Source organism: Pristiophorus japonicus, chromosome 10, assembly GCF_044704955.1.
Source record: "Pristiophorus japonicus isolate sPriJap1 chromosome 10, sPriJap1.hap1, whole genome shotgun sequence".
Classification (NCBI taxonomy): domain Eukaryota; kingdom Metazoa; phylum Chordata; class Chondrichthyes; family Pristiophoridae; genus Pristiophorus; species Pristiophorus japonicus.
The window spans coordinates 216657442-216685133 of NC_091986.1; the positions used below are offsets into that span (position 1 = coordinate 216657442).

Below are 27692 nucleotides of genomic sequence, written 5' to 3' on the forward strand. Positions count from 1 at the left end.
GAGCTTCCGGCCACATATCCGCAGCATAACTAAAACCGCCTATTTCCACCGCCGTAACATCGCCCGTCTCCGCCCCTTGCCTCAGCTCATCCGCTGCCGAAGCCCTCATGCATGCCTTTGTTTCATCTAGACTTGACTGTTCCAACGCTCTCCCGGCTGGCCTCCCACATTCTACCCGACGTAAACTAGAGGTCATCCAAATCTCGGCTGACCCGTGTCCTAACTCGCACCAAGTCCCACTCACCCGTTCACCCCTGTGCTCGCTGCCCTGCATTGGCTCCCGGTTAAGCAACGACATGATTTCAAAATTCTCATCCTTGTTTACAAATCCCTCCAAGGCCCTTGCCCCCTCCCTATCTCTGTAATCTCCTCCAGCCCCAGAGCCTCCCCGAGATATCTGCGCTCCTCAAATTCTGCCCTCTTGAGCATCCCTGATTATAACTGCTCAACTATCGGTGGCCGTGCCTTCAGCTCCCTGGGCCCCAATCTCTGGAACTCCCTGCCTAAACCTCGCTGCCTCTCCTCCTTTAAAACCCTCTTTATCCAAGCTTTTGGTCACCTGCTCTAATTTGTACTTGAGTGGCTCGGTGTCAAATTTATTTGTATTGTCTTACAACACTCCTATGAAGTGCCTTGGGATGCTTTAAAGGCGCTACATAAATGCAGGTTGATGGCCCAGAATTTTCAGGAGTGGCACATCACGCGGTGAACTCCGTTCGTTAGACTTCTTCCCTCGCCCTCCAGCTCGAAATGTTTCGTGCTGTAACTTGCTGGGGGTATTTAAGGAGATTTAAGGATTGAGAAAGCAACAGAGAAACGATGGAGGTGGAAATAGAGTGAATTAGAGTCAAATCAGGGAAAGAAAGATCGGATTAAGAGAGAGGGAAAAAAATAGACAGAAAGGGAAAAAAAAGTCAAATTTTACTTTTGATATAATCTCCAGCAACAATTTACTAGCTGGAGAAGTGAGACTCCACAGTTGAAATTGTTCCCTTTCTGGGCAGGAGAGGTTAAGTGATATTGCAGGGACATCAAGCTCCTCATGGATAGCATCCTTACGCTGTTAAGTACCAGCCTTAACTTTCTGCGGCGAGTTTATTTCAGATTCACTTCGCAAATGCAGCAACATCACAAATCTCCCGGGGAGGTTGAGGGCGACCTGCTGTATTTGTGATGGGGAAGGGCACAGTGGTGCAAATCGTCTGGAAACTTGCTTTGCGATTCGCAATCAATGGCAGTATCTCTTCCTCACCACAATTTGCCGGCCGATTTACGCAATACTGCCGGCAAATGCGGTTAAACTCGATGCGATTTTCCTGGCAAATTCTGGGTCTGCTGTCTCGATGTGCATCAGCCAATGGCTCAGTCGGCAGCACACACGCCTCTGAGTCAGAAGGTTGTGGGTTCAAGTCCCAGTCCAGAGACTTGAGCGCAAAAATCCAGGCTGACACTCCCAGTGCAGTGCTGAGGGAGCGCCGCACTGTCGGAGGGGCAGTGCTGAGGGAGCGCCGCACTGTCGGAGGGGCAGTGCTGAGGGAGCGCCGCACTGTCGGAGGGGCAGTGCTGAGGGAGCGCCGCACTGTCGGAGGGGCAGTGCTGAGGGAGCGCCGCACTGTCGGAGGGGCAGTGCTGAGGGAGCGCCGCACTGTCGGAGGGGCAGTGCTGAGGGAGCGCCGCACTGTCGGAGGGGCAGTGCTGAGGGAGCGCCGCACTGTCGGAGGGGCAGCGCTCTGAGGGAGCGCCGCACTGTCGGAGGGGCAGAGCTGAGGGAGCGCCGCACTGTCGGAGGGGCAGAGCTGAGGGAGCGCCGCACTGTCGGAGGGGCAGTGCTAAGGGAGCGCCGCACTGTCGGAGGGGCAGTGCTGAGGGAGCGCCGCACTGTCGGAGGGGCAGTGCTGAGGGAGCGCCGCACTGTCGGAGGGGCAGTGCTGAGGGAGCGCCGCACTGTCGGAGGGGCAGTGCTGAGGGAGCGCCGCACTGTCGGAGGGGCAGTGCTGAGGGAGCGCCGCACTGTCGGAGGGGCAGTGCTGAGGGAGCGCCGCACTGTCGGAGGGGCAGTGCTGAGGGAGCGCCGCACTGTCGGAGGGGCAGTGCTGAGGGAGCGCCGCACTGTCGGAGGGGCAGTGCTGAGGGAGCGCCGCACTGTCGGAGGGGCAGTGCTGAGGGAGCGCCGCACTGTCGGAAGGGCAGAGCTGAGGGAGCGCCGCACTGTCGGAGGGGCAGAGCTGAGGGAGCGCCGCACTGTCGGAGGGGCAGCGCTGAGGGAGCGCCGCACTGTCGGAGGGGCAGAGCTGAGGGAGCGCCGCACTGTCGGAGGGGCAGTGCTGAGGGAGCGCCGCACTGTCGGAGTGGCAGTGCTGAGGGAGCGCCGCACTGTCGGAGGGGCAGTGCTGAGGGAGCGCCGCACTGTCGGAGGGGCAGTGCTGAGGGAGCGCCGCACTGTCGGAGGGGCAGTGCTGAGGGAGCGCCGCACTGTCGGAGGGGCAGTGCTGAGGGAGCGCCGCACTGTCGGAGGGGCAGTGCTGAGGGAGCGCCGCACTGTCGGAGGGGCAGTGCTGAGGGAGCGCCGCACTGTCGGAGGGGCAGTGCTGAGGGAGCGCCGCACTGTCGGAGGGGCAGTGCTGAGGGAGCGCCGCACTGTCGGAGGGGCAGTGCTGAGGGAGCGCCGCACTGTCGGAGGGGCAGTGCTGAGGGAGCGCCGCACTGTCGGAGGGGCAGCGCTCTGAGGGAGCGCCGCACTGTCGGAGGGGCAGTGCTGAGGGAGCGCCGCAGTGCTGAGGGAGCGCCGCACTGTCGGAGGGGCCGTCTTTCGGATGAGACGTTAAACCGAGGCCTCGTCTGCTCTCTGGTGGACGTAAAAGGTCCCATGGCACTATTTTGAAGAAGAGCAGGGGAGTTATCACCGGTGTCCCGGAGCCAATATTTATCCCTCAATCAACATAACATAAAAAAAAACAGATGATCTGGTCATGATCACATTGCTGTGTGTGGGAGCTTGCTGTGTGCAAATTGGCTGCCGCGCTTCCCACATTACAACCGTGCCTACACTCCAAAAGTACTTAATTGACTGTAAATCGCTTTGAGACATCCGGTGGTCGTGAAAGTTGCTATATAAATGCAAGTCTGTTTTAATACTTTGCCTCTGTTTTGTGTTAAAGATGCACCCCCACCCCCTCCCCTCTCCGGCTTGTTAGTGATTTCCACCCGTCCACTTTCAGTTTTTCAGATCTGTCTCCTGCTGGCCTATCTGGGACTACTAGTCGCACTTTACCTGGTCCCTCTGGCGATCTATTCGCCGTGTATTATGAGGAGGGAGGATCTGAGTCACAGGCCGGACGTCATCGGAAACAGAGGCGTGCCCATGGTATGTAACCGATGACCGCGTTTTCGTGCTTGCCGGCATTTCTGGCGGTGAGCTTCTCTGAAATCAAGCGACGGCGAATAACGGGGGTCAGGGCAAGTGATTTGCAACATCGTGGCTTCCTGTACATTTCTACTCTTTCTCTCCCCCCCCCCCCCCCCCCCCATCGTATACAACACCCACAAGAACTAGCAATCGTAGACAGGTTTTACAAGGATGGTAAGAACTGAGGGTTACAAACCATCAGGAAAGACTGAATAGGCTAGGGCTCCTTTCTCTATAAAAGAAAAGGCAGAGGGGGCGACCTGATAGTCTAAATAATAATATACGGACGAGTTTTATAAGGTAGATGTAGAGAAGATGTTTCCACTTGTGGGGGAGACCAGAACGAGGGGCCACCAATATAAGACAGTCACTGATCAATCCTGTAGGGAATTCAGGAGAAACTTCTTTACCCAGAGAGAGGTGCGCACATAAATCTACGCTGACACTCAGTGCAGTGCTGAGGGAGCGGTGCACTGTCGGAGGGGCAGTGCTGAGGGAGCGGTGCACTGTCGGAGGGCAGTACTGAGGGAGCGCAGCACTGTCGGAGGGGCAGTGCTGAGGGAGCGCCGCACTGTCGGAGGGGCAGTGCTGAGGGAGGCGGTGCACTGTCGGAGGGGCAGTGCTGAGGGAGCGGTGCACTGTCGGAGGGGTAGTACTGAGGGAGCGCAGCACTGTCGGAGGGGCAGTGCTGAGGGAGCGCCGCACTGTCGGAGGGGCAGTGCTGAGGGAGGCGGTGCACTGTCGGAGGGGCAGTGCTGAGGGAGCGGTGCACTGTCGGAGGGGCAGTGCTGAGGGAGCGGTGCACTGTCGGAGGGCAGTACTGAGGGAGCGCAGCACTGTCGGAGGGGCAGTACTGAGGGAGCGGTGCACTGTCGGAGGGGCAGTACTGAGGGAGCGCAGCACTGTCGGAGGGGCGGTGCACTGTCGGAGGGCAGTACTGAGGGAGCGCAGCACTGTCGGAGGGGCAGTGCTGAGGGAGCGCCGCACTGTCGGAGGGGCAGTACTGAGGGAGCACCGCACTGTCGGAGGTGCCATCTTTTGGATGAGACGTTAAACTGAGCCCCCGTCTGCCCACTCAGGTGGACGTAAAAGATCCCACGACACTATTTGGAAGAAGAGCAGGGGAGTTGTCCTGGGGCCAATATTTATGCCTCAGTCAACGTAACAAAAACAGATTATCTGGTCATTATCATATTGCTGTTGTGGGAGCTTGCTGTGCGCAATGTGGCTGCCGCGTTTCCCACATTACAACAATGACTACATTCCAAAAGTACGTCATTGGCTGTAAAGCACTTTGAGACGTCCGGTGGTCATGAAAGGCGCTATGGAAATGCAAGTCTTTCTTTCTTTTTAGAATGTAAACTCGCTGCCACAGGGAGGGGTTGAGGTGAATAGCAGAGATGCATTTAAGGGGAAACTGGATAAACACGAGGAAGAAAGGAATAGGAGGATATGTTGATGGAGTGAGATGAAGAGAATGGGAGGAGGCTGGTGTGGAGCATAAACACCGGCACGGAGCGGTGGGGCCCAATGGTCTGTTCCTGTGCGGTACATTCTGTGTAATTCTATGTAAACCAGCGAGATAGTATCACACGCCCCAGTGAGCATTCATCTCCAGCGCTGCCCGTATAGATCTGCATAAGACATAGAAACATAGAAAATAGGAGCAGGAGGAAGCCATTCGGCCCTTCGAGCCTGCACCACCATTCAATATGATCATGGCTGATCCTCTATCTCAACACCATATTCCCGCTTTCTCCCCATACCCCTTGATGCCTATTGTGTCTAGAAATCTATCTATCTCCCTCTTAAATATATTCAGTGACTTGGCCTCGACAGCCTTCTGTGGTAGAGAATTCCACAGGTTCACCACCCTCTGAGTGAAAACATTTCTCCTCATCTCGGTCCTAAATTTCCTACCCCGTATCCTGAGACTGTGACCCCTTGTTCTAGACTCCCCAGCCCCGGGGAAACATCCTCCCCGCATCCAGTCTATCCAACCCCGTCAGAATTTTATACATAAGGAAGAATGGGACAAGAACATTCGACCTGTCGAGCCTGGTGCTTTCATTGACTGTTGTTGATCAATTTGTGGAGAGGAATGACTTCAGCAAAGAGTCGTCATTATATTATCGTAGGCAGTCCCTCGGAATTGAGGAAGACTTGCTTCCACTCTAAAAATGAGTCCTTACTTGACTGACCAGTCCAATACGGGAATTACAGTCTCTGTCACAGGTGGGACAGACAGTGGTTGAAGGAAAGGGTGGGTGGGGGAGTCTGGTTTGCCGCACGCTCCTTCCGCTGCCTGCGCTTGCTTTCTGCATGCTCTCGGCGTCGAGACTCGAGGTGCTCAGCGCCCTCCCGGATGCACTTCCTCCACTTAGGGCGGTCTTTGGCCAGGGACTCCCAGGTGTCGGTGGGGATGTTGCACTTTATCAGAGAGGCTTTGAGGGTGTCCTTGAAACCTTTGGCTTGTTTGCCGTGAAGGAATTCCGAGTAGAGCGCTTGCTTTGGGAGTCTTGTGTCGGGCATGCGGACAATGTGGTCCGCCCAACGGAGCTGGTCGAGTGTGGCCAGTACTCCAGTGCTGGGGCTGTTGGCCTGATGGAGAGTGCTAAAGTTGGTGCGTCTGTCCTCCCAGGGGATTTGTAAGCAAAGAGTGATCAGAAGTGGAATAGTCGAGGAATAGCTTTTGCAGGGCACGATAATCACTGGTGCAAAGCGCTTTCGGCACGTCGCTGAGGCTAAGCTCGCAGGGCCGGTAATGGCGGCCGGAAACCCCGGCGATGCATCCCTAATCCAACGTTTTTTTCCTGGGCTTCCCAACCATCTTCCTCCGGCAGGGGATCAGGGAGCCAGTGCAACAATGGTGCCCTGTGGAGACTGAGCCAGTTGTGGATTCCTGAGATTCGCTGAAGGGGTTGTCTTATGAAGAAAGATTGAGCAGGTTGGGCCTCTACTCATTGGAGTTTAGAAGAATGAGAGATGATCTTATTGAAACATATAAGATAATGAAGGGACTTGACAGGATAGATGCAGAGGGGGTGTTTCGCCTCGGGGGTGGGTGGGGGGGGAATCTGAAACTAGAGGGTATAGTCTTAGAATAAGGGCCACCCATTCAAGACGGAGATGAGGAGGAATTTCTTCTGAGGGTTGTAAATCTGTGGAATTCTCTGCCCCAGAGAGCTGTGGAGGCTGGGTCATTGAATATATTTAAGGTGGAGATAGAGAGATTTTTGAACGATAAGGGAGTTGAGGGTCATGGGGAGCGGGCAGGGAAGTGGAGTTGAGGCCAGGATTAGATCAGCCATGATCTTATTGAATGGCGGAGCAGGTTCGAGGGGCTCCTGCTCCTATTTCTTACCTAGTCACTGTTGTAATGTGGGAAACGCGGCAGCCAATTTGGGCCCATAAATAGCAATGTGATGTTGATTGAGGGATAAATATTGGCCAGGACACCGGGGAGAACTCCCCTTCGAATAATAGAAACATAGAAAATAGGTGCAAGAGTAGGCCATTCGAGCCTGCACCGCCATTCAATGAGTTCATGGCTGAACACGCAACTTCAGTACCCCCTTCCTGCTTTCTCGCCATACCCCTTGATCCCCCTAGTAGTAAGAACTACATCTAACTCCTTTTTGAATATATTTAGTGAATTGGCCTCAACAACTTTCTGTGGTAGAGAATTCCACAGGTTCACCACTCTCTGGGTGAAGAAGTTTCTACTCATCTCGGTTCTAAATGGCTGACCCCTTATCCTTAGACGTCACGGGATCTTTTCCATCCACCTGAGAGCAGACGGGACCTCGGTTTAATGTCTCATCTGAAAGATGGAACCTCCGACAGTGCGGCGCTCCCTCAGCACTGCCCCTCCGACAGTGCGGCGCTCCCTCAGCACTGCCTCTCCGACAGTGCAGCGCTCCCTCAGCACTGCCCCTCCGACAGTGCGACGCTCCCTCGACACTGCACTAGGAATGTCAGCCTGGATTTTTGTGCTCAAGTCCCTGGAGTGGGACTTGAACCTACGACCTTCTGACTCTGAGGCGAGAGTGCTGCCCCCTGAGCCACGGCTGACACTACAGGCGGTCCAGGGTGTTAAAACTGCAATTAAAGTGTTTAATTTTGAAGGCGTGTAGATTATGTTTGATCTGTGGTTTTGTGTGTGTGGGAGTTGGAAGGAGGGGGGCACGGCGGAGGTTGCAAATTCATGAATTTTCAACCTGTTATTATAAGGCTCTTGGGAGAAAAAAAAATGATCAATCAAAAAATTCGTGTGGAGGAAAAATGAGTCAACATCGCAGTTGCAATTGATGTTTTTGTTTGTGGGGTGGGGGGGAGAAGAATGTAACTGCTGTATTTCTGCGCCGTGATTGGTTTCGTGGCACGGTCGGTATGGTAACAGGCCGCCTGACATCATCGCCAGGCCGTTTATGCAGATTTGTAGTGTTTGGGATCGAGAATAATGGGTTTGAAAGTGGGTCACGGTGACACTGCATTTTGAAGTTGTTTTTTGTCCATTATTTCTGCAGCTTTTCTGCCTGGCCAATGCACATTTCCCTCTGCGGAGGGTGTTGGCGTTGGTGTGAATGTATTTTTTAATTAAATTTAACGAGACACTTTCCTAACAATGAATCATCTGAGATCTCGCAGTGTTCCTGAGCCCATGCATATCAGGTCACTCCCAGTGTACACCATTCCAATTCCCCTTCACTCCCAGTCTACACCATTCCAATTCCCCTTCATCCCCAGTGTACACCATTCCAATTCCCCTTCACTCCCAGTGTACACCATTCCAATTCCCCTTCACTCCATGTACATCATTCCAATTCCCCTTCATCCCCAGTGTACACCATTCCAATTCCCCTTCACTCCCAGTGTACAGGTTTCCAATTTCCCGCTCACTGCAGTTTTTCAGAATTACAATGGATGAAACATCATTTTGACTCCCATTGTACAGAATTCCAGTATAGAATTCCAACATCCCCAGCATTGAAGCATTGACCACACTCGACCAGCTTCGCTGGGCGGGCCACATTGTTCACATGCCCGACACAAGACTCCCAAAGCAAGCGCTCTACTTGGATCTCCGACACGGCAAGCGAGCCCCAGGTGGGCAGAGGAGACGTTTCAAGGACACCCTCAAAGCCTCCCTGATAAAGTGCAACATCCCCACCGACACCTGGGAGTCCCTGGCCAAAGACCGCCCTAAGTGGAGGAAGTGCATCCGGGAGGGCGCTGAGCACCTCGAGTCTCGTCGCCGAGAGCATGCAGAAACCAAGCGCAGGCAGCGGAAGGAGCGTGCGGCAAACCAGACTCCCCACCCACCCTTTCCTTCAACCACTGTCTGTCCCACCTGTGACAGAGACTGTAATTCCCATATTGGACTATACAGTCACTTGAGAACCCACTTTTAGAGTGGAAGCAAGTCTTCCTCGATTCCGAGGGACTGCCTATGATGACACTGTGTGCAGGTTTCCAATTCCCACTCACTGCAGTTTTTCAGAATTCCAATGGATGAAGCAGCATCTGGTTCACTCCCACTGTACATAATTCCAATGGACCAATCCCATACCCGTTCACTTCCCATCGAGCAGAATGTGAATGGGCCACATCTTTTCAATTGGTTCCCACCATAACAAAATTCCAACGGAATGATCCTGATCCAAGCATGTTCCTTTCCGAGAAAGCCCAACCCGGGTTTATCAGGAATTGACTGCAGTTTGTTTGAACGTGGTTTGGCCCATGGATTAGGAAAAACCTCCAATTTTGCTGATTTCTGCCCCCACGTCAGCCCAAAATGGCTGCCTCACCGTGCCCAAACCTAAAATGGCCGACTCGCTTCCGGGCACCACACAACTTGAGTGATGTGCCGGCAAAGTATCGGGGCTGAGTTTAACCGATTGGATTATCCTCACAGTGACTGGTCCTACCTTTCCCTGTGACCGGGGGCTATAGATGGGAAGAGGCAAGGGATATAAGTTTAAGGACATCCAGAAAAGTAGTTGCCCATTCAGGAAAAACTCGGTGGTGATTTTAGAGAAAATGATCTGTTGGGAGAAACAGATTGAGGGATTATAAACAGCCATGAAGGTAAATGGTGCTTAAAAACTTCAGAACAAATCTTTACCCAGAGAGTACTGATAATGTGGAACTCACTACCACATAGAGTAGTCGGTTTAACGTCTCATCCGAAAGATGCGCTCCCTCAGTACTGCCCCCTAACAGTGCCCCCATCCCTCAGTAGTGCCCCTCCGACAGTGCGGCGCTCCCTCAGTACTGCCCCTCTGACAGTGGGGAACATAAGAATTAGGAGCAAGAGTCGGCCATTCAGCCCCTCGAGCCTGCTCCACTATTCTTCTACCTCAACTCCACTTTTCTGCACTATCCCCATATCCCTGGATTCCTCAAGAGTCCAAAAATCTATCGATCTCTGTCTTGAATATACTCAATGACTGAGCCTCCACAGTCCTCTGGTGTAGAGACTTCCAAAGATTCACCACCCTCTGTGTTATGTATCTGGACTTGTATATACTCTGTACAGCCACCAGAGGGCTCATTCCCCGGAGTCCCAAGGGATCTCATAATCCCATGGGAGCACAGATATTTAAGGAGGCTTCACAGGTTAGAGAGGCACTTTGGAGACCTGCAATAAAAGACTAAGGTCATACATTACTTTGAGCTCACAGTGTTCAGTCTGACTCTTTCTCCATACACCGCAACTGGCGACGAGACAGACAGCGAACCCAAAGATGCAGAGAACAGTGGGTATAGAACCATAGAAAATAGGTGCAGGAGTAGGCCATTCGGCCCTTCTAGCCTGCACTGCCATTCAATGAGTTCATGGCTGAACATGCAACTTCAGTACCCCATTCCTGCTTTCTCACCATACCCCTTGATCCCCCGAGTAGTAAGGACCTCATCTAACTCCTTTTTGAATATATTTAGTGAATTGGCCTCAACAACTTTCTGTGGCAGAGAATCCCACAGGCCCACCACTCTCTGGGTGAAGAAGCCTCTCCTCATCTTGGTCCCAAATGGCCCACCCCCATCCTTAGACTGTGACTCCCGGCTCTGGACCTCCCCAACATTCATAAGAACATAAGAACACAAGAACTAGGAACAGGAGTAGGCCACCTAGCCCCTCGAGCCCGCCCCGCCACCCAACAAGACCACGGCCGATCCGGTCATGGACCCAGCCCCACCCACCCGCCCGCTCCCCACAACCCCCAACCCCCCCACTGGTCAAAAATCTATCTATCTGTGACCCGAACACATTCATTGAGCCAGCCTCAACCGCTTCCCTGGGCAGAGAACTCCACAGATTCACAACCCCCCGGGAGAAGAAACTTCCCCCCCCCCACCCCACCCCTCCCCCGCATCCCGAGGCCGTGCCCCCCACCCAGCTCCAGTCCCCCCGACCAGCGGAAACAACCTCTCAGCCCCCATCCCCCTCACAATTCCAAACCTTTCTATAAGATCACCCCCCCCTCCCCCCCCCATCCCTCCGAACCCCAACGAGCAAAGACCCAGTCTTCTCAATCCACCATCACAAGGCAACCCCCTCATCTCCGGAATCAGCCCAGCGAACTGTCCCCGCACCCCCTCCAAAGCTAGCACATCCTTCCCTAAGCAAGGCGAGAAATTCTGGAGAAATTCTCGGAGGGAGATGATTGGGAAACTTTTGTGGAGCGACTCGACCAATACTTCGTGGCCAATGAGCTAGATGGGGAAGAGAGCGCTGACAAACGAAGGGCGATCGTCCTCACCGTCTGTGGGGCACCAACGTATGGCCTCATGAAGAACCTTCTCACTCCAGCGAAATCCACGGAGAAATCGTACGACAATTTGTGCACACTGGTCCGAGAGTATGTGAACCCGAAGGAAAGCGTTCTGATGGCGAGGTACCGGTTCTACACCTACAAAAGGTCTGAAGGCCAGGAAGTGGCAAGTTATGTCGCCGAGCTAAGAAGCCTTGCGAATTTGGAGCACGTGCTCAGAGACTTTTTCGTACTTGGCATTGGCCACGAAACCATACTTCGCAAACTTTTGACTCTACCAGTGACAATACGAAGCAAATCTCGCAGCACAATTGTGCTGCTACAAGTACTGTGAACAAAGTGATGATTTCGAATCGTAACGGACAGGGCATAGAAATATAGAAAATAGGTGCAAGAGTAGGCCATTCGGCACCTTCGAGCCTGCACCACCATTCAATAAGATCATAGCTGATCATTCCCTCAGTACCCCTTTCCTGCTTTCTCTCCAGACCCCTTGATTCCCTTAGCCATAAGGGCCATATCTAACTCGCTCTTGAATATATCCAATGCAGGTCACACATACCTGCAGCTACACGTCCGCAGATGTCTGAGTCCACCAGATGTCTGAGTCCACCATCAAGGCTGATGAATGCAAGGCCATTAACACCTTGTTGGCGCTGCGGGGGTGATCATCGTTTCCATTCATGCCGATTCAAAGAGTACGTTTGCAAGGGCTGTGGAACAATGGGACACCTCCAACGAGTGTGCAGGCGAGTTGCTAAACCTGCAAATCACCACGTTTCAGGGGAGGACAGATCCACGGAGGATCACGATGAAACAGAACCTCTGATAGAGGACGCAGAGGTACATGGGGTGCACGCATTCACCACGAATTGTCCCCCGATAACACTGAATGTTGAACTAAATGGACTCCCGGTGTCAATGGAGCTGGACACGGGCGCGAGCCAGTCCATCATGGGCAAAAAGACTTTCGAAAGGTTGTGGTGCAACAAGGCCTCAAGGCCAGTCTTAACTCCAATTCGCACAAAACTAAGAACTTACATGAAAGAACTGATTCCTGTAATCGGTAGTGCTACCATAAAGGTCTCTTACAATGGAGCGGTGCACAAGCTACCACTCTGGGTGGTACCGGGCGATGGTCCCATGCTGCTCGGCAGGAGCTGGTTAGCAAAGTTACGCTGGAACTGGGACAACATCCGAGCGCTATCACCCTCTGACGACACATCGTGTGCACAGGTCTTAAACAAATTTCCTTCGCTGTGCGAACCAGGCATTGGGAAATTGCAAGGAGCAAAAGTGCAGATCCACCGAATTCCGGGGGAGCGACCCATCCATCACAAGTCGAGAACAGTACTGTACATGATGAGAGAAAGGGTAGAGATCGAGCTAGACCGGCTACAAAGAGAGGGCATCATTTCACCCATCGAGTTCAGCGAGTGGGCCAGTCCTATTGTCCCAGTCCTCAAGGGAGACAGCACCGTCAGATTCTGTGGCGATTACAAAGTAACTATCAATCGTTTCTCTCTGCAGGACCAATACCCACTACCAAAAGCCGACGACCTCTTTGCAATGCTGGCGGGAGGAAAGACGTTCACGAAGCTGGATCTGACTTCAGCCTACATGACGCAGGAACTAGAGGGATCATCGAAGGCCCTCACCTGCATCAACACGCACAAAGGACTTTTTGTTTATAACAGATACCCGTTTGGAATCCGATCAGCGGCAGCGATATTCCAGAGAAACATGGAAAGTTTGCTGAAGTCGGTTCCGCACACCATGGTCTTCCAGGACGACATCTTGGTCACAGGTCGGAACACAGTCGAGCATCTGCAGAACCTGGAGGAGGTTCTTAGTCGGCTCAACCGCATAGAGCTCAGGTTAAAACGCTCCAAGTACATTTTCCTGGTGCCTGAAGTGGAGTTCTTGGGAAGGAGGATTGCGGCGGACGGCATCAGGCCACCAACGCGAAGTCAGGCAATCGAGAACGCACCGAGGCCACAGAACGTGACGGAGCTGCGGTTATTCCTGGGATTCTTGAACTACTTTGGTAACTTCTTGCCGGGTCTCAGCACATTGCTAGAACCACTGCATGTCTGACTACAAAAAGGGGGCGAATGGGTTTGGGGCAAAAGCCAAGAAAATACCTTTGTAAAAGCGAGAAAATTGTTATGCTCCAACAAATTGCTTGTGTTGTATGATCCATGTAAGCGTTTGGTACGAGCATGTGATGCGTCGTCATACGGCGTCGGGTGTGTATTGCAACAAGCCAATGATTTCGGGAAACTGCAACCAGTTGCTTATCCATCCAGGAGTCTGCCGAAGACCGAGAGAGCCTACAACATGATTGAAAAAGAAGCGTTAACGTGTGTCTATGGGGTACAGAAAATGCATCAATACCTGTTTGGGCTAAAATTTGAATTGGAAACTGACCATAAGCCACTTATATCCCTGTTTTCCAAGAGTAAAGGGATAAATACCAACGCATCGGCCCGCATTCAGAGATGGGCGCTCACGTTGTCCGCATACAACTACGCCATCCGCCACAGGCCAGGCACAGAAAACTGCGCCGATGCTCTCAGTAGGTTGCCATTGCCTACTACGGGGGTGGAAATGGCGCAGCCCGCAGATCTAGCCATGATTATGGAAGCATTTGAGAGTGAGCAATCACCTGTCACTGCCTGGCAGATCAAAACCTGGACAAGCCAGGTTATTATCTCTAGTCAAAAGCTGTGTGCTTCACGGGAGCTGGTCCAGTGTCCCAGTGGAAATGCAGGAAGAGATAAAGCCGTTCCAGCGGCGCAACGATGAAATGTCGATACAGGCAGACTGCCTTCTGTGGGGCAATCGAGTAGTGGTCCCCAAGACACTACTGTGAGCCTTCAGGCCATGTTTGCCACACACGGCTTACCCGATGTCCTGGTGAGCGACAACGGGCCATGTTTTACCAGTGCTGAATTCAAAGAATTTATGACCTGTAACGGGATCAAACATGTCACATCTGTCCCGTTTAAACCAGCGTCCAATGGTCAGGCAGAGAGAGCAGTGCAAACCATCAAGCAAGGCTTGAAGAGGGTAACTGAAGGCTCACTGCAGACTCGCCTATCCCGAGTCCTGCTTAGCTACCGCACGAGACCCCACTCACTCACTGGGATCCCACCTGCTGAACTGCTCATGAAAAGAGAACTTAAGACAAGACTCTCGTTCGTTCACCCTGATCTACATGAACAGGTAGAGAGCAGGCGGCTTCTACAAAGTGCATACCATGAGAGCGCAAATGTGTCACGCGAGATTGAAGCCAATGATCCTGTATTTGTATTAAATTATGGACAAGGTCTCAAGTGGCTTCCCGGCACTGTCGTGACCAAAGAGGGGAGCAGGGTGTTTCGGGTCAAACTTTCAAATGGACTCATTCACCGGAAACACTTGGAGCAAATCAAACTCAGATTCATGGACTACCCTGAGCAACCCACCTTGGACCCAACCTTTTTTGATCCCCCAACATACACACCAGTGGCAACCGACACCACGGTTGACCACGAAGCAGAACCCATCATCCACAGCAGCCCAGCAGGGCCCAACACACCAGGCAGCCAGCAAGGCCAGCTGCACAGCAGCCCAGCAAGACCCAACAAATAATTCAACAACACCAGCTTTCACACCGAGACGATCAACCAGGGCAAGAAGGGCCGCAGATCGACTCACATTGTAAATAGTTACACTATTGACTTTGGGGGCGAATGTTGTTCTATATGTGGACTCGTATTTACTCTGTACAGCCACCAGTGGGCTCGTTCCTTGGAGTCCCAAGGGATCCCATAATCCCTTGGGTGCACAGGTATTTAAGGAGGCTTCACAGGTTGGAGAGGCACTCTGGAGAACTGCAATAAAAGACTAAGGTCACACTTTACTTTGAGCTCAGTGTTCAGTCTGACTCTTTCTCCGTACAACACACTGAGTGAAAAAATTTCTCCTCTTCTTCTCGGTCTAAATGGCCGACCCCTTATCCTGAGACTATGATCCCTGGTGGTAGACCGCTCAGCATCTACCGTGCCAAGCCCTCTTAGAATAAAAGGAAGGCTAGATAGACACATGAGGGAGAAAGAAACAGGGTATTCTGATAGGGTGAGATGAAGAGGGTTAGGAGAAGAAGGCTCAAGTGGAGCATAAACACCAGCACGGACCTGTTCTGTGCTGTAGAAGTACTGTGCAAACAACTCTTGGAGTATGTTGGGTCATATTACTGTCGGAGGGAGTGCCGCTCTGTCGGAGGGGCAGTACTGAGGGAGTGCTGCGCTGTCGGAGGGGCAGTACTGAGGGAGTGCCGCACTGTCGGAGGGGCAGTACTGAGGGAGTGCCGCACTGTCGGAGGGGCAGTACTGAGGGAGTGCCGCACTGTCGGAGGGGCAGTACTGAGGGAGTGCCGCACTGTCGGAGGGGCAGTACTGAGGGAGTGCCGCACTGTCGGAGGGGCAGTACTGAGGGAGTGCCGCACTGTCGGAGGGGCAGTACTGAGGGACTGCCGCACTGTCGGAGGGGCAGTACTGAGGGAGCGCCGCACTGTCGGAGGGGCAGTACTGAGGGAGTGCCGCACTGTCGGAGGGGTAGTACTGAGGGAGTGCCGCACTGTCGGAGGGGCAGTACTGAGGGAGCGCCGCACTGTCGGAGGGGCAGTACTGAGGGAGTGCCGCACTGTCGGAGGGGCAGTACTGTACCGCACTGTCGGAGGGGCAGTACTGAGGGAGTGCCGCACTGTCGGAGGGGCAGTACTGAGGGAGTGCCGCACTGTCGGAGGGGCAGTACTGAGGGAGTGCCGCACTGTCGGAGGGGCAGTACTGAGGAAGTGCTGCACTGTCGGAGGTGCCGTCTTTCGGATGAGACGTTGAACCTTCTCGGGTGGACTTCGAAATAGTGCCAGGAGCTTTCCGAAGAGGAGCCAGGGAGTTATCCCCAGTATCCTGGGGCCAATTTATATCATCACAGATGATCTGATCGTTATGATGTTGCTGTTTGTGGGAGCTTGCTGTGCTTGAATTGGCTGCCGCGTTTCACTACATTACAACAGTGACTACATTTCAAAAAGTATTTCATTGGCTGTAAAACACTTTGTGACGTCCTGATGTTGAGCAAGGCTCAGTAGAAATACCAGACTTTCGATGTTGGCCGATCCAGTTCTTTTTACTTGATTGGGGAAAGTGCACCATCTAGAGGCCCCGATGAGAACTGGCTCATCTTCGCCATCTGTGGTCGGGTTCAGAGGTCAGGTGGCGATTGGATACACGAACTGATTCAACTCTGGCCTCGATTTTAGGGTGGGCCTCCCCTCTCGCACTCCGCAAGCTGGCCTCCCGAATCGAGGGGTCTCGCGCGCACTTTTCCCGTCCATCCCCCCCCCAGCCGACCAACCTTTAATATCCGGGCCACTGTATATTTTAAGCAATTCACAAGCAGTTTGTCGATGAATTTGATGCCTTTCCCTGAAGAAATAAAGAAAGACTTGCATTTATATAGCGCCTTTCACGGCCACCCAACTGCCCACAGCACTTTACAGCCAATGAAGTACAGTCACTATTGTAATGTGGGAAACACAGCAGCCAATTTCCGACAGTGCGGCGCTCCCTCGGCACTGCCCCTCTGACAGTGCATCACTCCCTCAGTACTGCCCCTCCGACAGTGAGGCGTTCCCTCAGCACTGCCCCTCCGACAGTGCGGCGCTCCCTCGGCACTGCCCCTCCGACAGTGCGGCGCTCCCTCGGCACTGCCCCTCCGACAGTGCGGCGCTCCCTCGGCACTGCCCCTCCGACAGTGCGGCGCTCCCTCGGCACTGCCTCTCCGACAGTGCGGCGCTCCCTCGGCACTGCCCCTCCGACAGTGCGGCGCTCCCTCGGCACTGCCCCTCCCGACAGTGCGGCGCTCCCTCGGCACTGCACTGGAGTGTGGGTCTAGATTTTTTTTTGTGCTCAGACTTGAACCTACAACCTTCTGGCTCAGAGGCGAGGGTGCTACCCACTGAGCCACAGCTGACACCCAACTGAATCGTTGAGAGCTCTGGGAAAAGCCATAGAATCGGAGACAGATTTTATTTTGCCACTCCTCACTCCCCCACCAACACCTGAAATGTACGAAGGACTTTGAGCTTTACTACCCTTGGTGTTGCGCCCAGAATCGGCAAGCGATTAATCTGTGCCCAGCGTGTGACATTCACGTTGGGTCTTATTGTGCAGGAACTGAGTTTTAATTCTTGTCATGTGCAAATAGGCCAAACTCTACCCTGCCCTGCAACAGTTCCTCCAGGGAATGGGAGGATTTATTCATTAGTTGCCCTTTATAAATCTGACTTTTAAATTTAAAAAAAAATTAATGCCGTATTGTATTAATCCATGTTTCCAGACAGCACTAAAGCAGGAGCTGGAATATTTCAATACCCTGGGCAGGTCATTAGATTGCAGCAGTCAGCGCAATGAAGGATATCCCTGTTGGAGAATAGAATCTGGTCCATTTAATTGTCAGCATTTGAAGGGCAGGTACAGCACGGGGTTAGATACAGAGTAAAGCTCACTCTACACTGTCCCATCAAACACTCCCAGGGCAGGTACAGCATGGGTTAGATACAGAGTAAAGCTCCCTCTACACAGTCCCATCAAACACTCCCAGGGCAGGTACAGCACGGGGTTAGATACAGAGTAAAGCTTCCTCTACACTGTCCCATCAAACACTCCCAGGGCAGGTACAGCACGGGGTTAGATACAGAGTAAAGCTTCCTCTACACTGTCCCATTAAGCATGTCATAAGGAATAACAAGTACTCGCATGTTTTGCAGAGATAGGGTCCAATAACAATGCAGATAGTTTCTGCGAAAGAATGACTGTACCTGCACTCGAATTTTCTCGATGAGAAATATTTTACTAATTGCTGCCTTTCGCCATCCTGTGGTCACTATGAGTATTGCATCTTTTAAAAAAAAAACAGCACCCTGTGGTAGTTAAAATAAAAACAGAAAATGCTGGAAATACTCCGCAGGTCCATGGAGAGAGAAACAAAGTTGATGTTTCAGCTCGATGAGCTTTCGTCAGAACTCTATATTTATGGCTTTGTGATCATCATAGGCAGTCCCTCGGAGTCGAGGAAGACTTGCTTCCACTCTAAGAGTGAGTTCTCAGGTGATTGAACAGTCCAATACGGGAATTACAGTCTCTGTCACAGGTGGGACAGACAGTGGTTGAAGGAAAGGGTGGGTGGGACTGGTTTGCCGCACGCTCCTTCCGCTGCCTGCGCTTGGTTTCTCCATGCTCTCGGCGACGAGACTCGAGGTGCTCAGCACCCTCCCGGATGCACTTCCTCCACTTAGGGCGGTCTTTGGCCAGGGACTCCCAGGTGTCGGTGGAGATGTTGCACTTTATCAGGGAGGCTTTGAGGGTGTCCTTGAAACGTTTCCTCTGCCCACCTGGGGCTCGCTTGCCGTGTAGGAGTTCCGTGTAGAGCGCTTGCTTTGGGAGTCTCGTGTCGGGGCATGTGGACAATGTGGCCCGCCCAACGGAGCTGGTCGAGCGAGGTCAGTGCTTCAGTGCTGGGGATGTTGGCCTGAGCGAGAACACTGACGTTGGTGCGTCTATCCTCCCAGGGGATTTGCAGGATCTTGCGGAGGCAGTGCTGGTGGTATTTCCCCAGTGATTTGAGGTGTCTGCTGTATACGGTCCACGTCTCTGAACCATACAGGAGGGCGGGTATCACTACAACCCTGTCGACCATGAGCTTGGTGCCAGATTTGAGGTCCTGGTCTTCAAACACACTCGTCCTCAGGGTTGTAATGAGCTATTGGCTCTATCCCATGCACGGGGAGCAGGGATGTGCCGCTCCGTTGGTGCCCGAGGGTGAGTGCATCGCCACTTTTCGCGCTGCTCTTGCATCTTTGGCCGTCAAAACTGAATTTTGCACAGTTTGAGGCAGCACCTACCGCCCGGCGGTAAAATCAGCCTCAAACACGGCGGGACCCAATTTCGACTGCCTAACCGTTGAATCTTGTACACTCTGCTCTGCCTCTCCGGTCTGACCCTGTGTTGAATCCCGTTTCTCGACAGCTCGCCCCGGAGAACACCTTGATGTCCTTCCAGAAAGCAGCGGCCCGGCAGGCGGACGGGTTCAATGTCAACGTCACGATCAGGTGAGCTTTAGACGCTTTGCCGCTCTGAGCAGACCCAGGTCCATCTAGTTCGTCTTCTCCCATCTCGTAGTCGGCCTGATACAGCTAATGACATAGAACTCGAGGGTTCACGCGACTGATTCCTGGGAGGAGAGTGTTGTCCTGTGGGGAGAGATTGAGTAGATTGGGCCTTATACTCTCCTGGAGTTTAGAAGAATGAGAGGTGATCTCATTGAAACAAATAATATTCTGACAGGGGATTGACAGGGTAAATGCTCAGAGGCTGCTTTTTTTTTTCATTCGTTCCTGGGATGTGGGCATCGCTGGCAAGGCGGCATTTATTGCCTGTCCCTAATTGCCCCTCGAGAAGGTGGTGGTGAACCGCCTTCTTGAACCGCTGCAGTCCGTGTGGTGAAGGTGCTCCCACAGTGCTGTTAGGGAGGGAGTTCCAGGATTGTGACCCAGCGACGATGAAGGAACGGCCGATATATTCCCAAGTCGGGATGGTGTGTGACTGGGAGGGGAACGTGGAGGTGGTGGTGTTCCCATGCGCCTGCTGCCCTCGTCCTTCTAGGCGGTAGAGGTCGCGGGTTTGGGCGGTGCTGTCGAAGAAGCCTTGGCGAGTTGCTGCAGTGCATCTTGTAATTTCTCTTGACTGGAGAGTCTAGAACCAGGGGTCACAGTCTCAGGATAAGGGGTCGGCCATTTCGAACTGAGATGAGGAGGAATTTCTACACTCAGAGGGTGGTGAATCTCTGGAATTCTCTGCCCCAGAAAGCTGTGGATGCTCAGTCGTTTAGTATACTCAAGACCGAGATCGATAGATTTTTGGACTCTTGGGGAATCCAGGGATAGGGGAATTGGGCAGGAAAGTGGAGTTGAGGTCGAAGATCAGCCATGATCTCATTGAATGGCGGAGCAGGCTCGAGGGGCCGAATGGCCGACTCCTGCTCCTAATTTTTATATTCTTAGTCTGCAGGCCTCGCTTACAACAAGAGCAACAACCTTCATTTATATAGTGCCTTTAACGTAGTAAAAATGACCCAATGCGCTTCACAGGAGCGATTATCAAACAAAGAGTTGACACAGCCATGTAAGGTGACCGAAAAGCTTGTTCAAAGCGGTAGGTTTTAGGGAGCGTCTTAAAGGAGGAGAGAGAGGCGGAGAGGTTTAGGGAGGGAGTTCCAGAGCTTGGGGCCCAGGCAGCTGAAGGCACGGCTGCCAATGGCGGAGTGATTAAAATCGGGGATGCTCAAGAGGGCAGAATTGGAGGAGCGCAGAGATCTCGGAGGGTTGTGGGGCTGGAGGAGATTTCAGAGATGGGGAGGAGGCGGGATTTGAACGCGAGGTTTGAGAACCGTTGCAGGATTCGTTTAGAGACCGTTTGGTTTGTTTTTTTTCCCCCCCCAATTCGTTTCTCCTCCTCCCTCCGCTGAAGTTCTCCCACCCTCCCTGGAGCCCCAGTTTCCGAGATATTGGGCACATTCCATCCAGTGTCTCACTCCCAGGAGATCACATGGCTCCGGTTGGGGTGGAGTGTAGAATGTTGCAGTTGTGTGAGGCGGACTGGTTGGGCTGGGTGCTCTTTACCTTTCTGCCATTGTTCATTGTTCATGGGTTTATCTGTAACCTTCAGGGCTGCTGACCGAGGGCCGTGCGGCTCTTTGTCGGCCGGCGCGGACACGATGAGCAAGAATGGCTTCCTTCTGCGCTGTAAATTTCTATGTTTCACCCAAGTGGCCATACTTCACTTGTCTGGCCTCGGGGCGGTTGGCTTTGCGGGGGGGGGGGACATCACAGCCTAGCATTGGAGCAGGAGTAGACCATTCGGCCCCTCGGGCCTGCTCCGCCATTCACCAAGACCATGGCTGATCTTTGTGTCAACTCCATTTATCTCGGGACTAGCTGTGAGGTGCTCTTGCAGAGAGCCGGCACGGGTTCGACGGGCCGAATGGCCGCCTTCCATGATTAGAGAAGGTTATGGAGAGATTTAACAGAGGCGTTCAAAATGATGGGATTTTGATAGTGATTGGGGAGAAGCTGATTATCCGGTCATCGCTGTTTGTGGGAGCTTGATGTGCGCAGATTGACTGCCACGTTTCTTATGTTGTAGCATTGAGTTGCACTTCATTGGCTGCAAAGCGCTTTGCGACGCCCTTTGCTCATGAAAGGCGCTACAGAAATGCAAGTCCTTTTTGGTTCCTATGAGGGGACAATTTTGCAAACATTCCATGTCAGGCAAACAGGTCAGAGGCTGGGTATTCTGCGGCAAGTGTCTCACCTCCTGACTCCCCAAAGCCTTTCCACCATCTACAAGGCACAAGTCAGGAGTGTGATGGAATACTCTCCACTTGCGTGGATGAGTGCAGCTCCAACAATACTCGAAGCTCGACACCATCCAGGACAAAGCAACCGCTTGATTGGCCCCCCATCCACCACCTTCAACACTCACTCCCTCCACCACCGGCGCACCGTGGCTGCAGTGTGTACCATCTACAAGATGCACTGCAGCAACTCGCCAAGGCTTCTTCAGCAGCACCTCCCAAACCCGCGACCTCTACCTCCTAGAAGGACAAGGGCAGCAGGTGCATGGGAACACCACCACCTCCACGTTCCCCTCCCAGTCACACACCATCCCGACTTGGAAATATATCGGCCGTTCCTTCATCGTCGCTGGGTCACAATCCTGGAACTCCCTCCCTAACAGCACAGTGGGAGCACCTTCACCACACGGACTGCAGCGGTTCAAGAAGACAGCTCACCACCACCTTCTCCAGGGGCAATTAGGGATGGGCAATAAATGCCGGCCTTGCCAGCGATGCCCACATCCTGTGAACAACTAAAAAACATAAAAGTCTCCCTGTGTCGATCTCACTAGCTTGGCTTTGGATTCATTAGGCTGGCCGACACTGAGCTGTTGGAGGTTGGCTAACCCTGTGATAACTTTAGACGCCACCATACAGGCGCACACGCCACAAGATGGCTCCTGACACAATTGTGCTCACATGACCTTGCCACATGAGCTTTTATTGTTATTACATCAGTGGTCCACTAGGTGGAGCTCTGTGACCGATCCGATCACTCCTCTCCTTTTGCTCACCTCAGCTACGACGGTGTTCCGTTCCTGATGCACGACACGACGCTGCGGCGGACCACCAACGTGGGGGAGGTCTTCCCCGAGCGGGTCCTCGACAACGCCGCCACCTTCAACTGGACCGACCTGGAGATGCTCAACGCCGGACGCTGGTTCTTCCAGGTAGGCCGAAGCCGAGAGGTAGGCCGGGAGGTTCCCTGCGAGCCGCTCTCGCCCCTGCTCCCGCTGTAAAGGCGCGGCCAAACTTCCGCTTACGCGGGTGGCCGGGAAAATTCCCAGGAATTTACCGGCTACACTCTTTTTTTTTTCTTTCTCTCCCCCCCCCCCCCCGCCTTGGTTTTCCCAGGATTGTTCTTCAATTTTGTTCCCAGCCACTCGTTCTTCCTCTAACTCGTTCTTAATTCCCTACAAAGTCCCAGACTTGAATACTGCTCCTCCATAAACACATTACATAAGAAATAGGGGCAATACGGCCGCCTCCTGCTCCTATTTCTTATGTTGTTATGTAGCAGGAGTCGGCCATTTGGCCCCTCGAGCCTGCTCCGCCATTTAATAAGATCATGGCTGATCCGATCATGGACTCAGCTCCACTTCCCTGCCCGCTCCCCATAACCGTTGACTCCTTTGTCGTTCAAAAATCTGTCCATCTCCACTTTAAATATATTCAATGTCCCAGCTTCCACAGCTCTCTGGGGCAGAGAATTCCACAGATTTACAACCCTCTGAGAGAAGAAATTCCTCCTCATCTCAGTTTTAAATGGGCGACCCCTTATTCTGATACACTGCCCCATAGAATGGTCGAATCATCGAATGGTTACAGCACAGGAGGAGGTCATTCGGCCCATCGAGCCCGTGCCGGCTCTCTGCAAGAGCACCTCAGCCAGTCCCACTCCCCCGCCCTTTCTCCGTAGCTCTGCAATTTATTTTTCCTGCAGGTACTTATCCAACTCCCTTTTGAAAGCCGCGATTGAGTCTGCCTCCACCACCCTTTCAGGCAGTGCATTCCAGATCCTAACCACACGTAAAAATTTTATTCCTCATGTCGCCTTTGGTTCTTCTGCCAATCACCTTAAATCTGTGTCCTCTGGTTCTCGACCCTTCCACCAATGGGAACAGTTTCTCTCTCTATCTAATCTGTCTATCTGCAGACCTCATGATTTTCAACACCCCCGATCAAATCTCCTCTCACTCTTCTCTGCTCTAAGGAGAACACCCCCCTCCCCCCATAAGTTGTTAATAAATATAGTAAATAGTTGAGGCCCCAGCACAGATCCTTGTGGGACACCACTCATCTCTTCCTTCCAATTCAAATATATACCTCTGTCTTCTCCTGCCTAAACAGTCTCCTAACCAGGTCAATAATTTGCCTTCAATCCATGAGTTTTAATCTTAGCTAACTCTCCCTGATGTGGAACCTTATCAAATACCTTCTCGAAGTTCATATACATTACTTCAATAGACATTCCCCTGCCCACTGACACCTGGGAGTCCCTGGCCAAAGACCGCCCTAAGTGGAGGAAGTGCATCCGGGAGGGCGCTGAGCACCTCGAGTCTCGTCGCCGAGAGCATGCAGAAAACAAGCGCAGGCAGCGGAAGGAGCGTGCGGCAAACCAGACTCCCCACCCACCCTTTCCCTCAACCACTGTCTGTCCCACCTGTGACTGGGACTGTGGTTTTCGTGTCGGACGCGAACTCTTTCGCACTCCAGGGCAGAGTACGAGAGTGAAATTTTATCTTAAATGATTGCTCTCTCCTGCCCAACCACCTTCTCTCCATCTTGGCCTTTCTTATCTTTCTGTTTTTTCTCGATCTTTCTGTCTTTTAGCTTTAATATTCCTCAGGGTATTAAACAAAACTGCGCTGGGGCTTTTGGGCTGTTCTGTTTTTCGGGGTGAAAACGAAGGCGGGGCGGGAAAGTTACCGCCCGGGATAGTTTGCGTTTTGGTCAGGAATTTTGGGCGTCTGGGCCCTGCATTGGGGCGCGGCACGAAGGGGGGGCGCTGTACACGTGTCGTGGTGCAAAGACGGGAAACCCGCGAACTAACGTGCCAGGTCGTGTGCGCTCCGAGAGAAGCCTGGGCAGGGGGAGGGGGAAACCTGAAACAAAAATCGCTCAAAAACATTCCCAGAACATTGCCCACGCCACCACAACACAAATCGCTGAAACAATTAAGAGAACAAACACTCGCGCTTACTGTTACAGCACTGTCGTCATTATAGGCGGTCTTTCAAAATGAGGATGACTTGCTTCCACGCCAAAAAGGGATGAGTTTACAGGTGTTCCAATGAAGGACCTGACATTCCAGATCCTGAACTACATCCTGAAGGGTGGAAGATGCCTGTGCGTGGATTTTTTTAACGTGGGGTGACCGTTGCACACCAGCCACCACACGGGGCTTGACAGAGCTAGGTCTTGGTCCAATGGCGAGGGTTAACCAAGACGACTGGAGACCTGCTCTGCTGCACGGGCCTAGTGCGCGCACATATCGCAGTGTGGGCTGGGCCCGTGCTGCCCCTGGGCCCTCGCCTCTTCTGGGCCCCAAACTCTCACCTCTCCTGGGCCCCGGTCATGTCCCTCTAGGAGCTCTTGCAGCTCCTTCGGCCCCGACCTCGGCGCTCCTGCTGTACCTGCCCACGCTCCAATCACCGACCTGGACCTTGATGATGTCACTCTTCGCCGCCGCCGCACCTCGGAGGTACAGCCCTTTACCTCCCTCACCGGGATCACTGATTTCCCAGGTGGCCATTGCGAGGCACGATTCCAGGCGCACGGTTCGGGTTCGAGTCGCGACTCGGCCGTTGCCGTGACCAGAGGCGGGTAACGTGCACACCCGGCGCTCGCCCGGCGCTCGCCCACCGCGGTGCCGCACAGCGCCGACACAAGCCCCGACCTGAGGATCACGGCCGGACACCGGAGACCACCGCTGCCCCGTTTCACGCCGCTCCGCAGCGAGACCTGCAGCGCAAAGGACCCGACAATCCAGCCCCACTGACTGAGCTTTTGTACTCAGTGCCTCTGTTTATAAAGCCCAGGGTCCGGTCTGCTTATTATTAACAGCCTGCTCAACTTGTTCTGCTACCTTCGAAGATTTATGTGTGTGAACCCCCAGGTTTCTCAGTTCCTCCTGCTTCCCCCCCGCCCCCGACCCTCCCTCCCCTTCACCTCCCTCCAAGCCATGGCTCAGTGGGCAGCACCTTCGCCTCAGAGTCCGAAGGTTGTGGGTTCAAGTCCCACTCCAGGGACTAGAGCACAAAAGTCTAGGCTGATACTCCCAGTGCACTGCTGAGGGAGCGCCGCACTGTCGGAGGGGCAGTGCTGAGGGAGTGCCGCACTGTCGGAGGGGCAGTGCTGAGGGAGCGCTGCACTGTCGGCGGGGCAGTACTGAGGGAGCGCCGCACTGACGGAGGGGCGGTACTGAGGGAGCGCCGCACTGTCGGAGGGGCGGTACTGAGGGAGCGCCGCACTGTCGGAGGGGCGGTACTGAGGGAGCGCCGCACTGTCGGAGGGGCGGTACTGAGGGAGTGTCGGAGGGGCGGTACTGAGGGAGCGCCGCACTGTCGGAGGGGCAGTACTGAGGGAGTGCCGCACTGTCGGAGGGACAGTACCGAGGGAGCGCCGCACTGTCGGAGGGGCGGTACTGAGGGAGCGCCGCACTGTCGGAGGGACAGTACTGAGGGAGCACCGCACTGTTGGAGGGGCAGTACTGAGGGAGTGCCACACTGTCGGAGGGGCAGGAGTGAGGGAGCGCCGCACTTTCGGAGGGGCGGTACTGAGGGAGCGCCGCACTGTCGGAGGGGCGGTACTGAGGGTGCACCACTGTCAGAGGGGCAGTACTGAGGGAGCGCCGTACTGTCGGAGGAGCGGTACTGAGGGAGCGCCGCACTGTCGGAGGGGCGGAACTGAGGGAGCGCCGCACTGTCGGAGGGGCAGTACTGAGGGAGCGCCGCACGGTCGGAGGGGCAGTACTGAGGGAGCGCCGTACTGTCGGAGGAGCGGTACTGAGGGAGCGCCGCACTGTCGGAGGGGCGGAACTGAGGGAGCGCCGCACTGTCGGAGGGGCCATCTTAAGGATGAGACGTTAAATCGAAGCCCCATCTGCTCTCGGGTGGACATAAAAGATCCCATGGCACTATTTTGAGGGAGAGCAGGGGAGCTATCCCCGGTGTCTTGGGGCAATATTTATCCCTCAATCAACATCACAAAAAAACAGATTATCTGGTCATTATGGGAGCTTGCTCTGCCCAGAATTGGCTGCTGCATTTCCCACATTACAACAGTGACTACACTTCCTCTCCCCGCCCCCCGCCCCCCCCCCCCCCCAAAAAATCAATCGTGCTTCATTGGCTGTAAAGCGCTTTGGGACGTCCCGAGTTAGCGAAAGGTACTGTGGGTCCTTGCTGATTGTAATCGTAGCGTCTCGGCCTTGCCTCTGTGTGTTCCAGGAGGATCCGTTCTGGACGGCCCAGGACCTCTCGCAGAAGGACAACATCGAGGCCTCCAACCAGTCGCTGTGCAAACTGGCAGACGTGCTGCGCCTGGCCGCCAGGCTCAACAAGTCGGTGATGGTCAGCCTGTGGCGGCCCCCATCCGACCACCCCTTCCATCCCTCCTGGATCAACGTCACCCTGGAAACCATCCTGGAGTCGGGAATGCCCCAAGACCTGGTGAGAGCCCGCTGGGTTTTTTTTGGTTACAATTGAGGTGCGTTACACACAATGGGCTCAATTTTCCCTAGTTATGTGTGCTGGTTTTTTTTTTTTGGAGCAGGCTGCTTTTTTTGGCCTAAGTTGGAAAAACCACAGTTTCCCCCATCAATTTGCACCAGCGTAACTCAGTTAGTTAGGATTTGTTTAGGTCAGTTTTTTTTTTCAGCCAAAGGTGGGCGTAAACAGCCACCTACGCCAATTCTGGCCATTTAGGGAAGTTCGGCCAGCTGAGAGTTACTCCATTTGTGCTTCGGCCGGCGTATGTGGCCTCTCTAGAAAAACCTTCTGGAGAGTTAAGTCAAGCATGCCCGGACACAGTGAAAGAATTGAAAAACACATACCAGCAACTTCCCTCCAATCCTGCCTGAAGGCTATCTGGTCGGGAGCGAGAGGGAGCGAGAGGGAGCGAGAGGGAGCGAGAGGGAGCGAGAGGGAGCGAGAGGGAGCGAGAGGGAGCGAGAGGGAGCGAGAGGGAGCGAGAGGGAGCGAGAGGGAGAGAGGGAGAGAGGGAGAGAGGGAGAGAGGGAGAGAGGGAGAGAGACCAAAAGCTTGTCAAAGAGGTAGGCTTTA

At 53.7% G+C, this 27692-nt stretch overlaps 1 protein-coding gene across 3 annotated transcripts in view; it reads left to right on the forward strand.

Annotated features, from left to right (window-relative positions):
* The window catches only part of gdpd5b (glycerophosphodiester phosphodiesterase domain containing 5b), a 284799-nt gene that overhangs the window by 205435 nt on the left and 51672 nt on the right, over window positions 1-27692 (forward strand). For all 3 annotated transcript variants that reach the window (XM_070892565.1, XM_070892566.1, XM_070892567.1), the window contains exons 8-11: window positions 3219-3364; window positions 19260-19342; window positions 22427-22577; window positions 26859-27080. In XM_070892565.1, the coding sequence (XP_070748666.1) occupies window positions 3219-3364; window positions 19260-19342; window positions 22427-22577; window positions 26859-27080 (602 nt within the window). The remainder of the gene's footprint in view (window positions 1-3218; window positions 3365-19259; window positions 19343-22426; window positions 22578-26858; window positions 27081-27692) is intronic.